The sequence below is a fragment of the Charadrius vociferus genome, unplaced genomic scaffold (genome assembly GCF_000708025.1).
Source record: "Charadrius vociferus isolate BGI_N301 unplaced genomic scaffold, ASM70802v2 scaffold235, whole genome shotgun sequence".
NCBI classification, from domain to species: domain Eukaryota; kingdom Metazoa; phylum Chordata; class Aves; order Charadriiformes; family Charadriidae; genus Charadrius; species Charadrius vociferus.
In genome coordinates this window covers 1,311,479-1,333,818 of record NW_009648536.1, presented here as the reverse complement: position 1 = coordinate 1,333,818, position 22,340 = coordinate 1,311,479, and the positions used below count along the sequence as shown (strand labels likewise).

The 22,340-nt window shown below is 38.0% G+C and overlaps 1 protein-coding gene across 1 annotated transcript in view; it reads left to right on the top strand.

Moving 5' to 3' along the window:
* Window positions 1-21,801, top strand: part of HABP4 (hyaluronan binding protein 4) — a 26,826-nt gene extending 5,025 nt beyond the window's left edge. The window contains exons 3-8 of the mRNA XM_009885850.1: window positions 10,156-10,303; window positions 11,202-11,375; window positions 13,402-13,485; window positions 18,497-18,665; window positions 20,391-20,579; window positions 21,670-21,801. Of these exons, the coding sequence (XP_009884152.1) occupies window positions 10,156-10,303; window positions 11,202-11,375; window positions 13,402-13,485; window positions 18,497-18,665; window positions 20,391-20,579; window positions 21,670-21,726 (821 nt within the window). The 3' untranslated portion in view covers window positions 21,727-21,801. The remainder of the gene's footprint in view (window positions 1-10,155; window positions 10,304-11,201; window positions 11,376-13,401; window positions 13,486-18,496; window positions 18,666-20,390; window positions 20,580-21,669) is intronic.
* The last annotated feature ends 539 nt before the right edge of the window (window positions 21,802-22,340 follow it).

Sequence of the window (22,340 nt, the reverse complement as noted above, 5' to 3'; positions counted from 1 at the left end):
GCCGGTTTAGCATCCCTGCGGATGCGTTTTGTGGCTTGTCGCCTTGGCTCTTCCCCTTCAGTGTTTGATGCTTCCAGGCTTGTTTTGTTGGTTTGCGTTAGCTTTCTGGCACTTCAGCTTCTGCAGGGTTATAACCTGTCAGGGGAACTGTACTTTGTTGCCCTTAAGCTTCCATCGATGCCCAGAACTTTGCATAAAATTTACTTCCTGGGTGAACTCTTCAGCGTGGTGTTCAGAAATGGCCTAGGCTGTTGGTCAGCTGCGAGGTTTTGATGCGAAATGTTGCTTGAGGGAATAGGGAACGAGTTAGCTTTTATAGGGGAACGTCTGGCACAGTCCTGCCCGTGGCCGAAGGCTTTGCTGGGGTGCAGCTCCGTGCATTATTTGGAGGCATTTTTGTGAGTGTGGTTGTTACTACTTACCTGGTGTTGAGCTTCAGGTTGCGGGATTCAGTATCTGAATTATCTGAGAGCTGGCTGATGGTTTCCAAACATTGAGAGTATCTGCACAGAAGATTCTGGGTTTACCTTCTTGAGTTGTTGTAAATTCCCATTCTGCTGTAGTGAGCAAGGAAGCTTAACACATTAACTATTCTTAAGATATTAGTTTCTTCCTGTACTAAAAGCTTCTATTAAACTCACAGTAACCAAACTGTGTGTTTTAATAACCTAGAAAAACGTGTGGCTTTGAATCAGGATTATTGCTTCATCAAGTTGTTGCCAGTGCTGCCAATTCTATTGCTTAGACTTACAGCCTTACCCGGCTCCCACAACGATTATTTGACCTTGTGGAGCAGGGAAACTTTCAATGCCAAATACGCACTAGTTAATGAGCATTTTTGTAGAGGATCTTAATAAATTGTCACTGTTCCTTTGGGCAGTTGTGTGAAACTCGTCTTTTGAGATTCCTCTGTGGTTGTTACGTGACTTTGTCAGAGGTCTCTGCCTGTGAGACCAATACTTACACTAGTAACAGGCTTGTTTTATTTAAAGGATACTTTACTGCAGTTATCAACAGAAGGCAAAGGAGCCTGTTCAGTGAACAGCAGAGTCTCAAGTTTTGATGGAAAAGTTCTTGAACAAGAACTGGTGGTTATCCATAACCTACCAGGAGCATGGAAGTATGTGAAGAGCATCCTTTACCTTCTACTTGTTTATAGGTATCTTAAGCATACAGGTTCTGAGTGTAATTCTGTGGTAATATATAGTGACCCTGTGGAGTGTCTTTGACTATTCTCTGCTACCTTGATATTAAGAAACCCAGTTTCTCATATAGAGACATTAGGTGTGTGCACCTTGTTTTAATTTCCTGCTACTTTAAAATGGAGAAAAGACTGTGGCTTATAGTAGCCTTTGTGAAAGTGAATTAACATCTATCTTAAGAAGAGTTATTTGCTCCGAGAAATGCTGCACTTCATTCTTTTAAACAAAGTGGCTGTCCTGGGTTTTGTGTGTGCAATATGTTTATGTCTTGGGCTTCTTGTGAAGTAATGACTGCAAATGCATAGTGCTCAGGATGCTAAACCAGGGCAGAGAGTTGAGACTTGGTCCTGTCTGCATGCTCCTCCTTTGAATGTGCTGTCTTAGCAAGTGTGCTCTGAAGGACAGAGAGCACACTCTGACTTAGGTCAAATACCGTGATGGCATAGCTGACAAATATAAAGCAAGTGGTGGGTTGGGGAAAAAATCTAGGTTTTTTGTTTTTTTTTTAAGGGTGGGGGCAGCTTTTTATTTGGGCAATACAAGGTTGATTTGTTATACAGGGTTCGACCAGAAAACTTCTGGATACAGTAAAAGATTCAGGGGACTATGAACTTAACAGTTGAGAATGTGTAACTGTTTGGGAAGGTCCTTGTACCAGCTGAATTTGGTGTAAAGCTTCTAATGATGGACACATTGCTAGAAGAGTGTACCTTTGTTTGGGGAAGTGAATAATATTGATTAAAATTACTCAATTGTGACACTAATGACTAAACTTGTATTTTAAAAAAAGAAAGAAAAACACCAAAATAACCTAAACTTAGAATATTTTTGTTTCCAGTCATCCATACTGAAGGACAGAGAGCACACTCTGACTTAGGTCAAATACCGTGATGGCATAGCTGACAAATATAAAGCAAGTGGTGGGTTGGGGAAAAAATCTAGGTTTTTTGTTTTTTTTTTAAGGGTGGGGGCAGCTTTTTATTTGGGCAATACAAGGTTGATTTGTTATACAGGGTTCGACCAGAAAACTTCTGGATACAGTAAAAGATTCAGGGGACTATGAACTTAACAGTTGAGAATGTGTAACTGTTTGGGAAGGTCCTTGTACCAGCTGAATTTGGTGTAAAGCTTCTAATGATGGACACATTGCTAGAAGAGTGTACCTTTGTTTGGGGAAGTGAATAATATTGATTAAAATTACTCAATTGTGACACTAATGACTAAACTTGTATTTTAAAAAAAGAAAGAAAAACACCAAAATAACCTAAACTTAGAATATTTTTGTTTCCAGTCTTTCATAGTGATTTTTTTTTTTTTTTTTCATATTTCAGGCATAACTCCCTATAATTTCATTTCACTGATTAGGAGTTAAACACCATAAAAAAGCATCTAGACCCATCTGAACAGCTGAATTAGATGCTGGTATTATGGTTGAAACAACAAAATTCAGTCTTTATTGTACTAGTGTTCATATAGAATCATCACAGAACAGCCCAGGTTGGAAGGGACCTCGAAGGTTTGTCTGGTCCAACCTTTCCTGGGCAATGCACCCTAGAACTGATTAGGAGTTAAACACCATAAAAAAGCATCTAGACCCATCTGAACAGCTGAATTAGATGCTGGTATTATGGTTGAAACAACAAAATTCAGTCTTTATTGTACTAGTGTTCATATAGAATCATCACAGAACAGCCCAGGTTGGAAGGGACCTCGAAGGTTTGTCTGGTCCAACCTTTCCTGGGCAATGCACCCTAGAAGAGATGATCTAGCACCCTGTCCAATTGCATCTTGAACACCTCCAGTGACAGGGACTCCACCACAACCCTGGGGAGGTTGTTCCAGTCAATGATTGTTATCAATTTCTTTCTCATACTGAGATGAAATCTCGCCTCATGTAACTTGTAGCTGTCGCCCCTTGTCTTCTTCATGTGGCTCCTTGTGAAGAGAGAGCCTCTGTCCTCTTTGTAGCTGCCCTTTGAGTACTGGAATACTGTGATGCAGCCCCCACCGAGCCTTCTCCAGGGAGAAGAGATCTGTCATCTTCAGCCTTTCCTCGTAGTGCAGGCTCTCCAGCCCTTTGATCATCTCCATGGCCCTCCTTTGGACGCCCTCCCCCCGCTCCCGTTTTGACTGTTTTATCTAATTACTGGGGTGTTTTGCTTGTTTGGGTTACAAAAAGCCGAGTTAAAAGATTCACAATTTTTGTTTTATTGTTTTGTTATTTCTTGAGCATATTAAATCTGAACAAAATAGTCTTCATGTTTAGAAAGACTTGAAGCAAGCCTTGTCTTTGATCTTGCGATACGTAAAAAGTTTTACAGTCGTTTGAGAGACTTCTTTCAGTGTTATGTTTTGATTTTAGATTTGAAAGTTTCCTCACAAAGTTCTGTAATTAGACTTTTTTTTTTTAAATTTAGTTCTTCACTACTTTTCCAGAGGAGTTTTTACTTAATTTCTGGAGATGTTTTCAGTTTGAAAAAAACCTTGTAACAGGACTTTGCCAGATAATCCAGTACTTTAACCTTTAGGATCCAAGCTATTTATTATGAATTGACACAACTGTAAGGAGACTGGTTTTTAATCTTTAAGGAGAAAATTGATTCCTATTTCATAGCCTATCAAACCCTACGTTTTTGACCTTAATGATGTAATTTTTCTCTTTTACAGATTGTGTTGGTTTGTGATTTTTAGCCTATCTGCCGAGGATTTGGGTAAAGGCTGTTTATAGGTATTGCAGCTCCTATAATTGCACCACTTAATGTTAACTCAGTTCATTCTTAGCACAGTGGCCAAACTGCATTTGCCAGCTCTTTGTTCAAAAGGCCCAGCTGCAGAGCTTGCATTCTTTACTGGTCCAGGCAAATTAAATTTGTTGATCGTGCAGTAATAAGCTCTGTTCTGTTGAAATCTCTAAACCTTTGTTGCTAATACCTCTAAAAGTTTTTCTTCTTTCACATGTACATTTGATGACTCGTGTAACATTTAGATGCAGCTCCCGAATACTATGTGTTTGAGTCTGTAGCTATGGTTTTAAGTTAATATGGCAGGGCATGTTTCTGGGAAATTTTATCTTGTACTGACTGCAATTTTCTTATCTTTAAATAATTTATTCCGATATAATTCTTTCAGCTACATAGTCATAAGGATTGTCCAGAGGAAAGCTGCAGTAGGGAATTCTGTAATTGAGTACTGGCACACATGAAAACAAAATCCCACAGAATAGAGTCTAACTCCATGTGTTTGTCTCTAGTGTGTTGCATGCAGTAGCTGAAGCCTTTATATGTATATTGGGATACTGTGATATTATTCTGCAAGTCATGTAATTAGCTATGCATCGGTTCACAAAATTAATTACTTCAAGTTTGGAATTAAAATCATATGGACACACACATGGAAAGGGGAGGAAGTAAGATTGTGCAGTCTTAAATCTCCTATACTCTGAAATACAGCAAAATAAGTCCCTGAGAGTGTGAACTATCTTTTACAATTTTCAGTTATGCAGCTTTATTGTAAAGGAAGGTCAGTTGTCCATGTGTAGGTGTTATTGTGTTACTAAGATGGTAATGAAGTAGTGTCTTTGCATGCAGCCATCATTAATGACAGAGATCCTTGAATTATAGCACAATTTCTCCACTTGCCCTTATTCCAGACCAACCGAAGTGGTATTCCTGTTAGGTTTTTGTGCTTACTTCATCTCCTCTGAACTCCCCATTAAATTGTTTCTTGAGGCTCACATTTTTTTCATTTAAAAATGAGCTGTTAAGCTGAAAGCAGAGGAAAGAAGGGTCTCTTGGAATAAGTGGAAAGAGAGATTTGAATTTAGGACCAGTGATTGTGCTGCTGTTGGCTTTGTTTTAACATCTACAAGGCAGCTGAAACTTGTCTGAAATGAAAAAATTTTTGCACAGTTTAAATTTTTTATTTTGTGTGTATGTATGTGGGTGGGATGTCTGTGCTAAAAGAGCTGTGAGAGGGATAAATAACTGAAATTTGCTAGTACAGGGTTATTTAGCCCAGTAGAAGAAGAGTTGAAGGGCAATGACACAAATTACATACTGTAAATAAGCTAGAAAATCACAGAGGAAATACACAATTAGTAAGTGTAAAGTGATATGTATGGGAGAAGATGGATCAAGGTGGGGGGCAGCATTGCAAGCTATACTGCAAAGTGAAAAATTTTTCTAATTCAAACTATTGTAGTTTAATAAAGAGAGCCTAGAGTCACTGGGACTGTGAAGAGTAGAACAGCAGGTCTATTTCGAGTTGCCATCTAGGAGAGAAGCAGTGTTGGGTGTTGCTGAGGTAGCAGTAGCAAGGAAAAAGGAAATAGAATTTTTATGCTTTTGAAGGAATCTCACCTTCCCACGTCTTGAAGTGTGTCTGCTCTATTGGTCACCTCAAAGATGTTAAAACTAGAAGCAGCACACTAGAGTGACGTGCATGAGGAAACTTACTGAATGATTTATGTATTGGGAGAAATTAAATTAAGGTTTTTGTTTTGAGAGAAGGTGTGTGAGGATACAAAAGCAGTGTATATAGAAGTACAGGTGAGACTTGAAGAAGGCAAAGAATATTTATTGTTTCTTATTTTACAGAAACAAAGGGATATAATTTCAGACAGATTTTGTGAAATAAGGAGAAAGAATGCTTTTTCTACAGAGACTATAATTGACCTGTGACACTTGCTGTAGGGTGAGGTTGATATATCAAAGCATGTACCTATTCAGACAGCAGTCTGGGTAGAAACATGGCAGCCCATCTGTGGATCTGTCCTCCCTCAATCAGAGCTCAGAGTCTTTGATTCAGAAAGCCGCTAAGGGTAGATTGCCAGATGGAAAATATTTTGTCACTGCTTTTTGCTTTCTTCAAATACATGCTGTAAGATATACAAGTCTTTCATCTGGCTACTATGGTTGCTCTAATGTTCATCCTAACTGCATGAAAACTACACTCACGTTGCCTTTGTTCTGTTCCCGTGTGTGCTACTTGGGCAAAATACAAATAACTCTTCGTTTGGCACTTCTTCATCCCAGGCTGCATTTGTGGAAATGGACTATTGATGCAATTGTCTCAGTGGGTTTGAGTGTCACCTATTTTGGTGGGATGATTTGGGTCTCAGGCTTGTGAAAATTCATAAAACACTATGATGCAGTGTTGTCAGCTGGATTTTTAGGTCAGAATAAAAGGTTTTGATGCTCTTTGCAGCAGTAACCTCCCTCAGCCTGTGAATTACATGCCAGCTGCCACCTTCACCTGCCATGCTTCTTACATAAGGAAAGGAGGGAAATTGAGCAAAATTTCTGCTCTAACTTGTAATCACTGGTAGCAGTTGCAAGGTGGGCTTCTTGTTGTATTTGTCTTTTAGACCAGTCAAGGTTTGCTGCATAGAAAAACATTTTTCTCTTAAAACTAAAAATTAAAAAAAAAATTGAGAGCATGCGGTCTCCGTGGGGGCTGGTGAAAAGCCCACAAAACCTAAAAAACTATCTCTCCCCAAACCAAAGTCCCACTTATTTAAGGACAAATGATATGGATGAGAAAACTCGGTGAAAGGGAGACAACAGCACTGCAAAGGCAGCTAGATATTGCTGTGTTGTTTTAGATCTGTCTGTTAATACATAGAGATCTAATATCTGGGAAACCAGGCAATGCAGGTCTTAAAAAGACAATTTCTGCTTTCCCAGTTGTGAGTTCTGTGATACGTGCTTATTAAAAACACTTTTCTAGAAAGTATTCCTGTCTAAATGCTGCGGTATGAGCAAAACTAATACTGCTAGGAAAGTATTATTATGGGGAAAGTGAAAGTGGGCACGTTAGCTCTGTATGATTTAGAGTTTTAAAATGGCTTGTAAAACTGGCCTTTTTTTTCTTTAGCAATGTCTTGTTCTAGTACCTGGTAATTTTAATACTTACAGGTGTAATTCTCTCTACTAATAGCTCAGCTGCTGCTTCTGAAAAAAAAAGCTGGATCTGTTGAAACAGTTTAAGCATCAGATTTCTGATTCCTCAGTTTAGAAAGTAAAGGCACAGGCATCTCGGCTGACAGACTGAGCTGCTGCAGTAACCTCCTGAGCAAGCAGTGGTGAGGTGGGGAACAGTGGGCAACACCTTCAGCTGAATACAGGTTACAGATGTAAGACACAGGAATACCACCTTAAGGACAGGCTAAACTTGATAAATAGGAAAGGGCAATCTTCAGTTTTCAGCACGATGTTCATAAGACCTCAGGTAGGCGATCCACAAAACTCCAGAGGTTTTTTTGTGGTTTTGAAGAAGACCTGCATACCAAACTGCATATGCAAACAAGCAGACAAAATTGGAGTGTACTTGAAGAGGTGGTTAATGAGTATTCCAAGTGTAGCCCAGTGCTTTTTAAGTGAAAGCTATTACGGCAGCACTATGCAAGATTTCTCATGTTTTGTTTGTTTGGGGATTTTTTCCCTGAAGTGTAGGTGGCTCTTCAGCTCCTTAAATAAGAATGAGACTGTAAGGGGACACACATATGGCAAAGGATTAAAACTGGATAACTTCTGTTATTACTGATGCCAAACTCTGGTTTAGTTTTCCCTTATATGCAGTAGTGAAAGTTGTGCTGGTATTTGAACTGATTCACAAGCAGTCACAAGCTTCTGCCCCGAGGGTGCCTCTGCTTATTGAGAGATGTAGTTGCTGCATACTGTTCTAATCCACTGCTGCATGTCTGTCAAACCAGCTAAAAATGTTTTTGCACAGGTAATAAGTGCCACAAGTAATCTTTCTAGTATTTAAAATCCATCTGCAGTAATTATAGCCACCTGTTAGAATCAGAATGAAATAGCCTTGCACTGAAATCGGTAGAGCTGAATGCTTTGTGTAGCATGGTCAGTGCTAGTGACATGTAATACACTGGTATATCTGGCAAGAAGAGATGTTTTGAAGTACTTTTAAGTGGTACGAGGTAACAGAACCAGAGAACATATTTTTTAAATGACTTTTGCATCTTCATATTTTTTCATATTTCTTTACCAGTTCTAAGGAGCTCTTTGAATCTAAATGTGAAACTGAGGTTAATACAAAGTATGTAAGGTCTCTGACTGCTGCATTCTTGCCGAGTTACTCTGTTTAGAATAACTGATGTTTCTGATAGCCAGCGAGAAGCTCAAAAATAAAAATGCACTCTTGTATGGCAGTTGCACATTCAGATCCAAACAAAATAAGTAAAAATGAGGTCAGAAATGAGTAGTCGCTTTTTCCACAGCAAGATTCCAATTTGGAATTAACACTTGTATAGTTGGTGGTGTAGTTGAGATGTGCATAGAGCAGACATTTCTCAACAGCATGTACAATTCTGTATTCTTTACATTTTTCCTTTTTATTAAAGAATCCTGGTTTGAAAAGCTTTCTTGGAAACTGATTTCAAAACTTGTCCTTTATCCAGAGATTACATTGTAATTTTTGGGATGCAAATATGCTTGCGGCTCTAAGGATCGAGCAACTCCAAATCTTGAGAAGAAAAAATTACTGGAATTATATTACATCAAGTGGTTTGTAGTTTAGAGAAAACCAAAGTTAGGGTTGGTTCTGCAGCACAAATAAAAATATCTTCTGTGTCCAGATACAACTGTCCTTACTACATACAAAAAGCTTTATTTACCGTTCTTCTACCTTATTCAATGAGTGGATAGTTCTTTGAAGTTTTCTTTTTAAAGATGTTACAGACTTCATGCTTGCTGTCTAAGCTTTGATCAGAGATCTTCTTATATGGGCACTTCTATGGAGCTATGAATTAATTTGTTTCTTAATACTGTGACACAGAATAAGCTTTTTTTTTTTCTCTTTATGTGCTAGCAAGAGGAGCATGGCAGCCAGGACTGTCACTTATCTAACCCAAGCTCAGTAACTTGCTCAGCATTGCACAGGTGCTTCTTGTGGAAAGAATAGCTCAGTTTCCTTGGTCTGAGAGCAGTGTTTCTATAGTTCCTTGCTTGATTGACTTAAATCAATACCTTTTTCAGCCAACAGTGTAAGTACAGGGGTCTAGCAGACAAAAGGCTTGCTTGCTGCTGGAGAGCTTTGTCCTAAATAGAGCACAGAATTTGGGAACACAGGGGAAAAAGCATGTAATGAATTATGCTAGATGTATATGGGTTGAGTGGATAACCTCAGTTTATTTTCTTTTATAATACATAATTTCTCTGCATTCACCCTGCCCAGCCTGCTCCTACTTAACCCCAACAATGGCTGAACAAAACCCCAAAAAGCTTAAGTATGTTTTGTCTTGGAATATGTTGACATTCTAGAATCAATTAGTGGTGTTGGGGCCTTTGTACTTACTGCTTGTGTTTCTGCTACTTAATCACAGTGACTTCTGGTGTTGGTGAATGGTCCTCTCTTCCATAGAAGTAACAGAAGGAGGTGACCTTCTTCTGGTTGTTGGGTGCCATAGCTGTGAGCTTCAAGTAGAGGTGCAGGCTCAGACTTCTAAAGTCAGCTCATCTGGCAGGAGGTGTGTTGTCTCATGGTCAACAACTAACACCTGCCTCTAACAGTCCTCCTCTTTTCCCCACCTCCACTGCTCCTGCAGCCATCTTGCAATTCCTGTCTTCCATTGGAGCTTCTCTGCCTTGTCCTGTAGCGCATTAGGTCCTTGAGAGAACATGAGAGAAACAGTTTTTGTTCTCCATTTCTGTGACTTAGTGTAAGCAAAATGAGATTTTTCTTTTCCCTGTATCTTCTGGAAATGTCTGAGCACCTGAAGGAAGGTTCATCAATACAGAAGGGAAAGTAAGATGTCTTTGAAACAGACAATATCTGGCAACATTAACTGTAAGTGCTTTTAATATTTTGGTGGGCTTGGTACTGGAGAGGGTAAAGCAGAAGACCATAAGGTGTAATCAGCTGATTTCAGTCAGTAGTTTTGTGACTGCAATTCAGTTGTTATTAAACTGTTAGTAATCTGTATGCGTGTATGTAGGCCGGAAGCGAGTACCTAAACGGGGAGAACAGCAAGGATTCAATAACAGAGGAGCAGAGGTGAAACAAGACAAAACTGAGTGGAGACCATCTTTCAGGGAACATCATTCCTATGAAGCAGGAGGACAAGCAGAATTCACAGTGGAAAGGTATGTATCATACTGGGAGAGGTAAGGTGTCTCACAGAGGATCTGCACATGGGTGGGAAGGGAAAGACTTAACTTTAAAAAGAGATCTGGTAGCCATATGTGACTTGAAGGCATGATTGCATTATTAGTGTGTGGTTTTGTTGCAAGACAACTTAGTTTATGCGCATCGGAGCTGGCATGAACTGAACATTGGCTGGCTGATTGAAGCCAATCAATCAGCTTCCTCACAGATTGATTTGGAGCAGTTTTGTTAAATATTAGAAATATAAGGCAAAACTGAAAAGTGCAAAGATCTGAAAATATAACCCCTAGTCTGCAACATAAATGTTCATTTCTGAACTTGCTTACCAAGCTTTGTAAACATGTGGTGCAGGTTACTGTTCAAACCAAGAAGAAACCTTTGTGGTACTATTTACTGCTCGGACAGTGGATGTATATCAATTTTGCTTTCTTTATAAGCACTAGAAAATTCCACCTAAATATTTAACACTTGAGAGCATGACTGTTCTTACTTTACATCAGGATAGTTAGTATTTAACAAGTTCCCTGAAATTTTTAGCAGTTGCATATAAATCTGGGTTTAGACAGCAGTGCTATTGTCTGACAAAGTTGCTGAAGATTTGACAGTTTTATAGTGTTTTACTTAACTTCTCTGATGTTTTCAGTGTTATCAATAAACAGCTGAACTTGCCATTCCTGTTATCTGTAATTCCTGAGTTCAGTTTATGTCCATTGTAATGACAAAACTAATACAACTGTACTGTGTGCTGTGTAAAGATGCACTCTAAAAATTGTACAGTAACTCTCCATTCTGATGTCTCACAGCTGCACAAATACAACCATATGAATTTTTTAGTCCTTGTTAACTGTTCTGTAGGAACAAAAATCTGACTAGAAGTCTTCTTTTTAGACCAGTTGAAAGATTAGATTGTGAAAAGCCAGTAAGAGGTCGTGGCGGAGGAAGAGGTGGAATGCGAGGTAGAGGAAGAGGTGGTGGAATCAACAGAAGTTTCAGTGGCTTTGATCAAAGTGGAAAACGGGGATTTGAAAGACAAAGTGGAAATGATAAAATGTAAGTGTTCTGTGTGCTGCTTCTTACTAGGTGTACAAGTAAACAATAGTCAGCTCTGCAGTAGTGTGTCTTAAGCATTCTCTTCCCTTCTTCTATATCCAGGTTGGCTGTCAAAAAGTCAATACTGGTTTTAGTTTGAGATCCTAATGAAAAAAAAAAAGCTCTTGAACTCACATAACAATGTTTCTGTCTCTAGAGGGATGAAAGCAGATGACAAAAAGGGTGGAGGTGGAGTTCACAACTGGGGACTAATTAAAGATGATACAAGGTACAACGTATACTTGTGGCCACCATAGATCATAATTTTTCGTGGCCCACCTTAGATCATAATTTTCTGTTCATCAGTTTCATGTCCATTTTGAGATTTATAAGCTTTGGTTTCTATTGTGGTGTGATAAACGTAGTTTTACAGTTTTCTGAACTCATCTCCTTCATGTTGGTGAGATTAAATTGTAGCAGAGGCATGGTGGTGTTTCTTCAGTTAGGACTGTCAAAATCTGCCTGGGGCCAAGTTGGCTTTTAACTAATAGAAGTTATGACTTTTCTCAATAGTCAAGTAAGTGAGACTCTGGTATGTAATGGCAGTGCTACAAAATGCCGATTAAAAGATTCAAACTCTGTTAGTGACCTTAAAGTCCACTCTCTTTTTCTCAAGTTTTATGTATAAATTGCAAAGCTGTAATGCACTTCAGTGTGGCTCTGGACGTAATATTTAGCTGACTCTACCACTGAAATACATTTTGAGGTGCACAGGAGGATCAGTAACAGAATGTGATGTCTTACTAATGGTCAGTTAGATTAAAAAAAAACAATTGGGATTTTTCAATTCTGTCTTCCTTGTACTAGTTTCTGTTCAGATTTGCGAAAAGCTCACTGGAAATGTCAGCTTTTGTCCATTCTTTGCACCTAGCAATTTGCTGCTCTTGTAGCTTTTGTTCTCAGATGCATTTAGAAGTCTTTAATTGAAGGCTGGTAAGGGACAGAGAAAAGACAGTGCATTGAACTTACAGCAAACATCTTTGGCCACATACACATTCATTCACAAAATTGTTTTAGAGATAAAATTTTATTTTTAAAAATTCCATTGTGGATTCAGGCAACCTGGCTAAATGGTTGAAAAATACAGCCTTGATGGGTAATAATTTTGGGGCTTGATATTCCAACTTCTTCTGAAAGGCTGTACTAGCTTCTATCTCTTCTATAATATTTCATACTAAAAGTAAAAGATTGCTTAGGTGCTCTGACACTTCAAAACATAGGATCAGCTAGGTTACCATAGTTCTGAGCTGATAGCACAAAACTAGCTTCTGTAGGATGTCAGGGAAGGTTGTGTGAACTTCATAAAGTACAAGAAATTTAAGATCCCTTATATTTATCTCCCCAGTTAATTTTTTTTTTTAGTTCAGTAGCATCAGAACTTATGATATAAACATGAGAAGTCAACGTTTTCTTGGGATGTGGTGCATGTGGTGGAAGTGTCATTAAATTAGAGTGTTCTAAACAATTCTAAAAGTATGTCTGTGCTTGAATTATGCTCAGTGATGCATCGAAGGCAGAAGGTGTTAATTTTAAATATGTGTCCCTACCAGTGGAATGAAATTAAGTATGCTCATGCTCCCATTTGACAGTGAACTAATGGCTGTGTTACAGAAAGTACAACTTTAGAGTATGAATTTTAACATTTTAATAGTCGAAAAACAAAAAGGCAAACCCAAACATCAGTGATATACTGTGGTCAATTATTGGTATTAGTATTCACAAACTATTTTGTCTTCATGCATGCTTTTTATTTTTTTGATTAAAAGTCCAAGGAAGTCGGATTGTCCTGATACTTCTCATTTTATTAGTCACTCAAGTAGCCACTTAGTAGATCTACTTTCTGCTTAAGATCCTAGAGGTTTTTCTCCTCTATTTTTTCCCTTCCCAAGGAATTCTGTAAAAAAGTAATGCATTGATCTGCAAGAGTTTTTTTTTCCAGTGTGACTCATGAAGACTTTGTGGTTTTTTTTTTTGTTTACTGTTTTAGTGGGATGGAACAGACTGCTCCTATGGAAGAGACTACACAAACAGTTGAGCAGCCAGGGGCATCTGAAGGAGACCCTCTGAACAAGTATAGTCTGACTAAAATATTTTCATTCTAAATGCAAAGAAAACAATTAACTGTTAGTTATACACTTGTATTGGGAGGCACGCTTGAAATGTGAACTGTGAAGTTTTGTTAGTGCACGTGTTTAAAAACAGAAAAGCTTTGTCTATATTTGTTAGTCAAGAAAGTGCATCCCTATTTCTGGCTAAAGCTTGGTTTATACAGCTGTAGATTGCATTTAATTGCCCAGTAATGGTTATGATCCTAAGATTTGGTGTCAATTTAAGGAGGAGCTACATATTGTCTGTTATCTTTTTAACTTGGCTTATTTATAAAAACTAACCCACATTGTGAAGCTCTCTATGAAAAAAAGGTATTCAAGGTGTGCCTATGCAATCATACAAACACAACTAAAATATGCTAAGATAAAATTCTCTAAGTCAGTATTGATCAATCACTGATACCATGCAGTTGTCCTCTATTTATGAAGGGCCTCTGTAGAACTTGAAAAACTTGCTGTAAATGGTCTTGCAGTGAACCTTAGAAGTAGGGAAACTGAGGGAGAAATCTGCCCCTCATCTTCTGGCTTTCATTCTTGTCCGCGTCAGTGAGAATTTACTTCACAGCAAAAAAACACTGGCTTAAGAAAAAGTAACTGGACAATCTTGTCCCAAGTGAGAGACTTTAAAGAATAATCAGATAGCATGTGGTGAATATCTCCTAGTGAGTGAAAGAGGGTCAGTGCAATATGGGTCAGCCTTCTCTTCTGCTATGAAGAGAAATTAGCTTCCTACGAAGCCTTTTTTACCGAACGATGCAGCTCCAGTTATTAGTGGCCTTGGTTCATTTCTTAATTATAAAGCTGACTAGACTACAAAACCTGTTTTGTATGCTCAGGCTGTATAACCCTGTAAGAAGTTGAGTTGACATAGCTTTGATTCTTTTAATTTTAAACTAGCTTTTAGTATATAGTTAGAGGTGTTAGTACATGGGGAAATCTGTTTCTGAAATTGAATGACTATGGATTCAGAAAACTGTTTCTAGACTAACTTAAGTCAGATGGGTAGTGTAGATAAAATGTCAAAAATGCCCTGTATTAGCTAAATATGAGAACTGTTATTCAGCTTTTTTTGTCAAATACCAGTACCCTTACTTGTTTCAGATTTGTATTTGTTTCTACTCCAATTCAAGCTCTTTGTAGATGTGTCCTGACATTGGTTCTTTGTAGAACGTAAGACGTGAGAAGTATATGTAATGGCAAAGGTGTCTGACAGAATCTGCCAGTTGTCTTTAATTCTATTCCCTTTCTCAGAGATCAACTATGTATTCGGTCAGACTGTAAGACTTTCTGGAGATTTTACTCCTTTTCATGTTTTTTTTAAAAAAGTCTTCGTTTAGGAATAGTCCACTGAAATCCATAAGATTCAAAAATGCAAGTAACCTATGAGTACAGAATTCTGAATTGTGTGTGTACTCTTTCCAGCATGGTAAATATTGTACTGAAGACTCACAAATCTGTATGCAAAATACAAATTACGTATACCTCATTGCTCTTACCTTTGGGGGCAGTGTCAGCTTGCTGACTATGTATTTTAAAATAGAAGAGGAGACATTGTCGAGTAGTGCCTAGGTAATTAGGGATGGTTGCGTACACCTTGACGAATTGAATTATTTTTGTTTTTCTTTTAATATTTAGAAGCTGGTGCGGTATGGCTTTCAGGATTCAGGATGTATTTTAAGGTCTTGTATGCTTAGGTTGCCCCTGCTCTCCAGAGTTGCTGTCTTCTGTCAGGTAGCATAACACCGGCAAAAGATCCTAGCTAGGCTGCCTTCTGCTTTCGTTACAGCCTCAATATTGAGGGTGTAGGGGTGTGTGTTCGCTCTAAGCTACTGCTAGGATTGTTCTCATTTTGACTTTTAAATGCAGCGACTTCAAGGAATCCATTTCTTTTCTACTGCTTTATTGCAGTTTTGTGCTTGTATTGAGAAAGACATGTAAAACTTTGGTTTGTTTCTTCTCTTGTCCTCTTTCCTGTTGTAACTGTTTCCGTTTAAAAGAAAGAAAAAAAAAAAGTATTCCTGTAAATTGGGAATAATCTATCTGTGTTGAGATACTGTATAGCTTCTTGGTGTGGTACTAGCTAATAATTTTAGTGCAACTCTGGAAAGACTTCTCATGGCCTTCTGTGTTTTATGGGGTCTTGCCTTCTGGACTGCGTCCACATTGCTATACTTGAGCTTCAATTTGCAAAGTATTGCAGGACAAGAGTAACTTTAATACTTCTGTAAAGTAAATCAAGTTGTTTCCTTTCATATCTTCAAATTTTCTTGAGTGTATCAACAATATCTATCTCTGTTTATAGCATCCCAAACTGCTTGCTAATAGTTGTGGGTATTTGCTGCAAGTAGTGAGTATCAAATATATAAATAGTAGAGCAGTATAAACTTTCCTCATGGCTGCTTTCTGTTGGACTTGTTTTCACAGCCTAAACAATGTAACACACTTCTGTTGACTGGCAATTCAAATGAATAGATTTTCTTTTTAATCAGTAAGACACATAGTCTAATCAATTCCTATCAAAGATATTTGCAGAGTATTTATTCTGTGGGATTTTTCTTCAATTTTTTCATACAGGACTTTCTTTCTTTTTGGTGGAGCTATGTATTCTTCTGGTCATTTAATAGGAAGACTTCAAAATTTGTCTTCAAGTTGGCTGAGCTATTTGCCTTTATTGTTTGGGTTTTTTTTTGTTTTGGGGTTGTTTCTTTTTTTGTTTTGGAGTGGTTGTTTTTTTTAAGTAGTGACATAGAGCTATCCATAGACCAGGCCAAATCTTCATAAGTATTTGGTTCAGTGTTTTTTCTTCTATAGTTAACTCGTACAGTTGTCGTTTGCTCTTACTGTCTTTAACTTTGAACTTTGCTCTAACTGGTGGTAATGCTCCTGTAAATGGTGTTTAATATGCAGCTGAATAATACAAAAACTGATTTGAAAAAGACCCACTATCATTATTTTTAATGACATGAAACTAATCAGCCAAACAACTGAGCTGACTGACATTCTTTTCCATTTGCATTTCTTCTGCATATTAATGGCTTCATATAGAGCAGTTCTATAGGAAGGCATGCACAGTAAACAAGGTGTAACTAGAAAGTTATGGTAATCTGTTGAAAACACTCCCATTTTGTGTTTTGGTACATACTGGCATTGCTCAGGTGCATGGCCGTGTTGTGTAAGCATGATTGTTGTGTGCCAAGGAACTTATTAACTTGATTAATGAAAATGCACACCAAGCAGTTACCTTCTAACCTTACACATTTTTAGTAGAAAGTAATGCACAGAGTGCACTTCCATGCAGGCTTGGTGCCGAGAATAACTTGCTACAATCGAGCCTCTGTCCAAAATGTGATATGTAGGTTCCTGTTGCTTTGCTTCACTAATGGGAGGTGTTTCCCCTTGGGAGACTTGGCATCCTAAACCAAACTTGTACTGCTAATAACCTAGCAGCTGAAACCATCCTTTGGAGTAAAAATGAAATCATAACATTAGAATTGAAAAAACTAATGTCTGCAGTGTAAATCCATGAGTATCTTCTTTAGAACAGGCAAGTGGTTGTTTTTGATAGACATGTACTTTTCAAAGCTTTTTGGAGAGGTCAAGTTGCTGTGTAGTAAAATGTCCTCGTGTTGTCTTATGATCATAGGAATTTATATCTGAAAGGATTATTGCTGTATTACACTGTGGATAACTGCATGGAGCTGGCCTTAAAGCTTCAGTCAAGTACTTGTTGTTCTTTTGCAAATTGAGAGATTGCTAGCTACTTCTCAAGTACTTGTTGCAACCAGTTCTGTATCTTTCTGTAGCTCTCACCAAGGACTGAAACAGTGTCTCCCTAATGTGGTGAAAACTTACTGGGAGAGGAGGACAAACGACTTTCTGAAGTTCAGATATGCAATTTACTGATTCTGTCCTGAGGTAGTGTCTTAGGAAGTAATTAAACCAATTTAGTAGAGCCACTTTTTATTAGTTCATGGTATTTGACTTATTTCTGCAGCAAACTATTATGGTGAGTATTGCTCCCTGCATGTGATGCTGCTTATTAGGGAACAGCTTTCTGCATATATTATTAAAAGTACACCTGTAGTGTACAGTAATAGCTGCTGGTCCTGGGCAAGTCTGTCTTGGTCAGCATCAGAAAAGTGAGAGAAGAGTAGTTAAGCAGTGATGAGTGGAGAAGAATCTTCAGTTTTGTCTTATGTATCTTGTCTTACAAATACAGACAGAAAGCCTTGGACTTCTCTCTTTACAGTTCAAAAATATGCAAGGCTGACTCTGACGTACTCCGTATGTCTTCCTTGAACATATCATCAATATTGCACTTTGACAAATTAAAGCTGGACTAGATTAATCTGGTTTTGCCAGGTGATACTCTTCTTTTGTGCTACTATGTCTGACAAAATCAAAGAAGCATCTTGTGAAATTAACAAAGCAAAAGTTAGTAATTACCTAGATCCCATGGTGTGATCATTGTGGGTTTTTGATGACTGAAAAATGCACTGAAGAATGAATCCATCTCATTGTCATCCTGCAGTACAAGTCAATGCAATAGGGGTGTCTTAAAACTGCTTGGTATGCTTCTTTTTATTCTGGCTATATTTGCTAGGAGTAGATTCAGTATTAAGCAGTAGGGTTGAGTATATGCCAGATCAAAAGACAGACTGGTTTTGTCTAGAATCTGAAGTGCTTGAACTTACAATGAGACTGGATAGATACCAGAACTTACTACAGGAGCATGGAGACAGAATTTGTTCACATGACTAATTTTCAACAGGCCCTAAGTATATTTTCCAACCTACATAAATGTAAAACTCACACATCAAGTTGCTGTGTGAAGTAAGAGAAATTGAGGGTAGAAATTTGGTGAGAAATATTCCAAATGTTTTGTTTAGTTTCCTTACTTTAGAGATTAGTGTTCTTGTTCATCCTGGTGTGTTGCAAGCTAATGGTTTTTACTTTACAACTATAAACCTTTAGAGTTGCTGAAGGAGAGCCAATGGAAGAAGTAGTTCAAGAAATGACGTTAGATGAGTGGAAAAATCTTCAGCAACAGAATCGACCAAAGCCTGAATTCAACATCCGGAAGCCAGAATCCACTGTTCCTTCCAAAGCAGTGGTGATTCACAAGTCAAAATATAGCGATGATGTAAGCATTGCCTCAGGAATTCCGTAAACTCTGGTTTGTGCCCAGGGTTAGGAAACTGTCTCTAATCTTTTTCTACTAGTTTTCGCATAATCTGAACAGACTAGAAATCACTATCTAAGCTTTGTTACTGTAATCACGTATGTGTCCCAAAACTTGCTTTAAACTTACGGTCTGTTCATTTTCTTCTCTCAGATCATCACCCCTATTTTGTATGCAAATACATAATACAGTATCAAGTTGTTCTACGTTATGGCTCAGTCTTAGCAATATAAAACCTGTGTCCTTGCTGCTGCCACCTATGTAGATCTCTGGTAATGCTACTAGAGGAACTTGGTTTATTAAATGCTTCTTATCCTCACTTTGTATCCTGTTTAGCTTACTTGCATGTATTTATTAAACTCAGGTTTTAGCATCTGTTAGTCTGGATGCTAAGTGTCCTATTTCTCATCTGTGTTGGATCCCAGCTTTCATTGTGCACTTGAAGTATATACTATTTTTTTCAAGTTTTAGGGTCCTGCTTCTTAGAAGTAACTCTGGAGAGCTTTTTCTATAGTAATGTGCTTTTTCCTTCCCCTTTTCTCTAACTTTTTTTCCACCATATTACTGGGATTGACATTTCAGGGAGAACTTCTGGGTTATCGATATGACTTGGGAGAGAGCAGAGGCTTCTTTCTTCTTTCACAGATTCTTGCCTACTTAAATTTCAGACTTTCCGGGTCACAGAAGTATATGCATATACATGTATTATAGCATGATGGAATTTTGATCACTAAGGTCTGCATGCACATATGAATACGCATATTATCCTTTGTCTAGTTATTAACATCAAAACTTCCAGCTTTTTAAGCCTTAATCACTTTAGGTTATTGAGCCTTTTCAGGGATAGACACTAATACTTTGTAGCCTGGCTTTTGGTGGTCTCAGTTGCCATTATCCCCTCTTCCTTCTCTGAAGGAGATGGTGTTAGGGGTGGGGAGAAAATCTTCCACAGGCTCTGAGGAGAGTATAGAAGTGTGTGAAGAGTGCATGCAAGTTTCTATTCTTTTTGCTCATAAAGTTTCTTGGCTGACAGTATCAAGGGACCTTGCCAAAATGAACATAAAATAGGAGGTACAGGAACTTTGTAGTATGGACAAGGCAAAGCTCTGTATTAGACACTGTATAAAATAAGTGATTCATCACTGTATGGGATGAGTTTGCATATATGTTATCATTACTACAGTGCACATTAAAATCATGGTGGGAAATAGTCTTACATCCACTAGATGCTAATCCACTAGCTACTAGGAATACACAGAGTTAAAACAACAGTAATGCCATAGCTGCAGACAAATAGACTACTAGATTGGTTAGTAGCCAGATGCTGTGCTTTACTGTGGCCTTGAAGATAATTGTTGGAGTAAGTAGCTTAAGCCTGATTCTCTAGTCCCTTAGAAAACATTGTAGATGCTATTTCTGAAAAACTTCTTTGGTATTATGGAGCTGGTACAGAAGATTTTGTTGCCAGGACTTTCTGAGCCCACAAAAAACTACCCTAGCCATCTGGGAAGCTACAATTGCCTTGCCTCTGTTAAAACCATGTGGAAGTTAAGGGCTGTCTTCTATTCTGAATGTCATCTTGATTTATCTGCTCCTTAGTCTATAATACAAGTGCATGTGTATGTATCAGGGAGGGGAGAAGGTTGTAAATGGAAGCTATAAGCTTTAACCAGATCTTCTTTTTAGTTGCAAAAAGAAGAATTTGAAGATGATTCTCACATCTGTCGAAGACCAGTGAATGACATAACATCTCAGCTGGATATTAATTTTGGGAGTCTTCCTCGCCCTGGTGGTGGATCAAGAGGAGCACGAGGTGGTCGTGGTCGTGGTCGTGGCAAACAAGTTGAGGAGACAGGACCTCGACCAGAAGTATTGGTAATGGTTTCTATGTTTTTTGTTATTGTTTACTTTGACATTTTTTCAGTTATTGGTGTCTCTGTCCTGCCCCCTTCTGTGTGGAATTAATGATTTCTGTAGTAGCAGACTTTGTTTCTAATTCCTGCCTTGTAGTATGTTGGCCTGGTTATTTTGAGTTGCTGGCCCACATCACATTACTTAAAATTGAATACCAGTTCAGGCTCACAACTCTTAACACGTAAATTTCAAAAGTTCTGATTAATAGTTGCTGTAATGGTAACTAGAGGAAAGGATGCAACAAAGACTTGTTTCTGCAGTGAGTTTTGATATAAATTGGGAAGTAATTAAAATGAGTAAAGGCTTGCATCCCTTACAAAAAAAAAAAAAAGATAGTACATTAATAGTACTTAGATTGCTGAGAGTGAGATCAGCAAATCTGAGATCATACAGATGAAGACAGAATCATACAGCATCCTACAGAATTAGGAAAGAGTTCAATATAACCACAAAAAAAAAAATACAACTTCCACTGACCTTTTTCTCTTTTTTTAAAAAAAAAAAAGCATTTGCACTATGAAAAATGACGTCTTTATGTTTCATACTAACTGAAGGTCTCAGTTTACTTCTGTCTGAGTGAAATACTTTAAGGTTGGGAAGTTACAGAATGATACAGAAGTGATTTGATGCCTTTGTTTCATCTGAATGGAAAAAAGCTCTGTATAATAACAGAGCATAGAGTTTAAAACTACAATCCAATATGTGCAGTAGCCTTAGAATGTAAAAAGATAATAATGCTGCTTCTAAAAACAGACAGTATTTTGGGTGAGATTGCTTTACTTTTTCTTTCTTCAGTTCAGTGCTGCAGAACTTCTGATCTTCTGGTCCTCCCCAGGCAGTAGATCAGCCTTATAAATATGTTCACACTAAAGGAGTTATAGTAGTTACAATTTCTGAGATAAATGCTTAGGACTTCTGTGATAGGGGTGGATACAAAGCATTGAACTCTAGTAGAAGAATGAACCCTTTTCAGGGTAAAATACATAGACATAGCTGTCAGATGCTTTCAAAATACATTCATCTTTATAAAGCTTCTTTTCTTACTTTATAGGTGCAGCTTGTTGCTCCAAATCCTGATGATCCTGAGGATTTTCCAGCTTTGGCTTGAGGAACAGTCATGAATGGTGTTACCTCAAAGTAGCCTTGGTGTAGCTGTGAAGAGACCAGTTTTATGCTGGTGTGGATAAAGAAAGTCTGTTTCTATTGAAAAACCTGTTTGGGTGTTTGGTGTGGAATGATAGCAGCCCTTTGCTAATGGAGTTGGTTTCTGGAGGTAGTGGTGGACTGGGATCCTGTCACAGGTTCCAGTGTCTGCCTCTATTTGTGAAAACTGTGTGGACGCTTACAGTACTTCACTACAAGGCTTCAAATGAAGTTCAAGAGTACAGTGTTTAAAAATGTGTATATAGAGATTATATCAAGTTCTCCATGACACCATGGTGAAATGTAAACTGTACAACATAGTCTGCAGTTGGGACTCTTATTTTACTGTACATTTGAAAGCTGCTTTCCCTGTTTCTTTGAGTGAAGTGTGTATTTCACACAGTCACAAGCTGCAGTTCTTTAGTTTGAGAAATAAAGTGCTCATTGGTTGGGTTTGAGGTATCGTTTTCACAAGTCAGTGTAGCAGATTGAAGCTTTTGCTATTTGGATGTAATCTGAAAAATAAAAAGAAAAGGGGAAAAAAAAAAAACAACCAAACCTAAACAGCAGACCTTACTC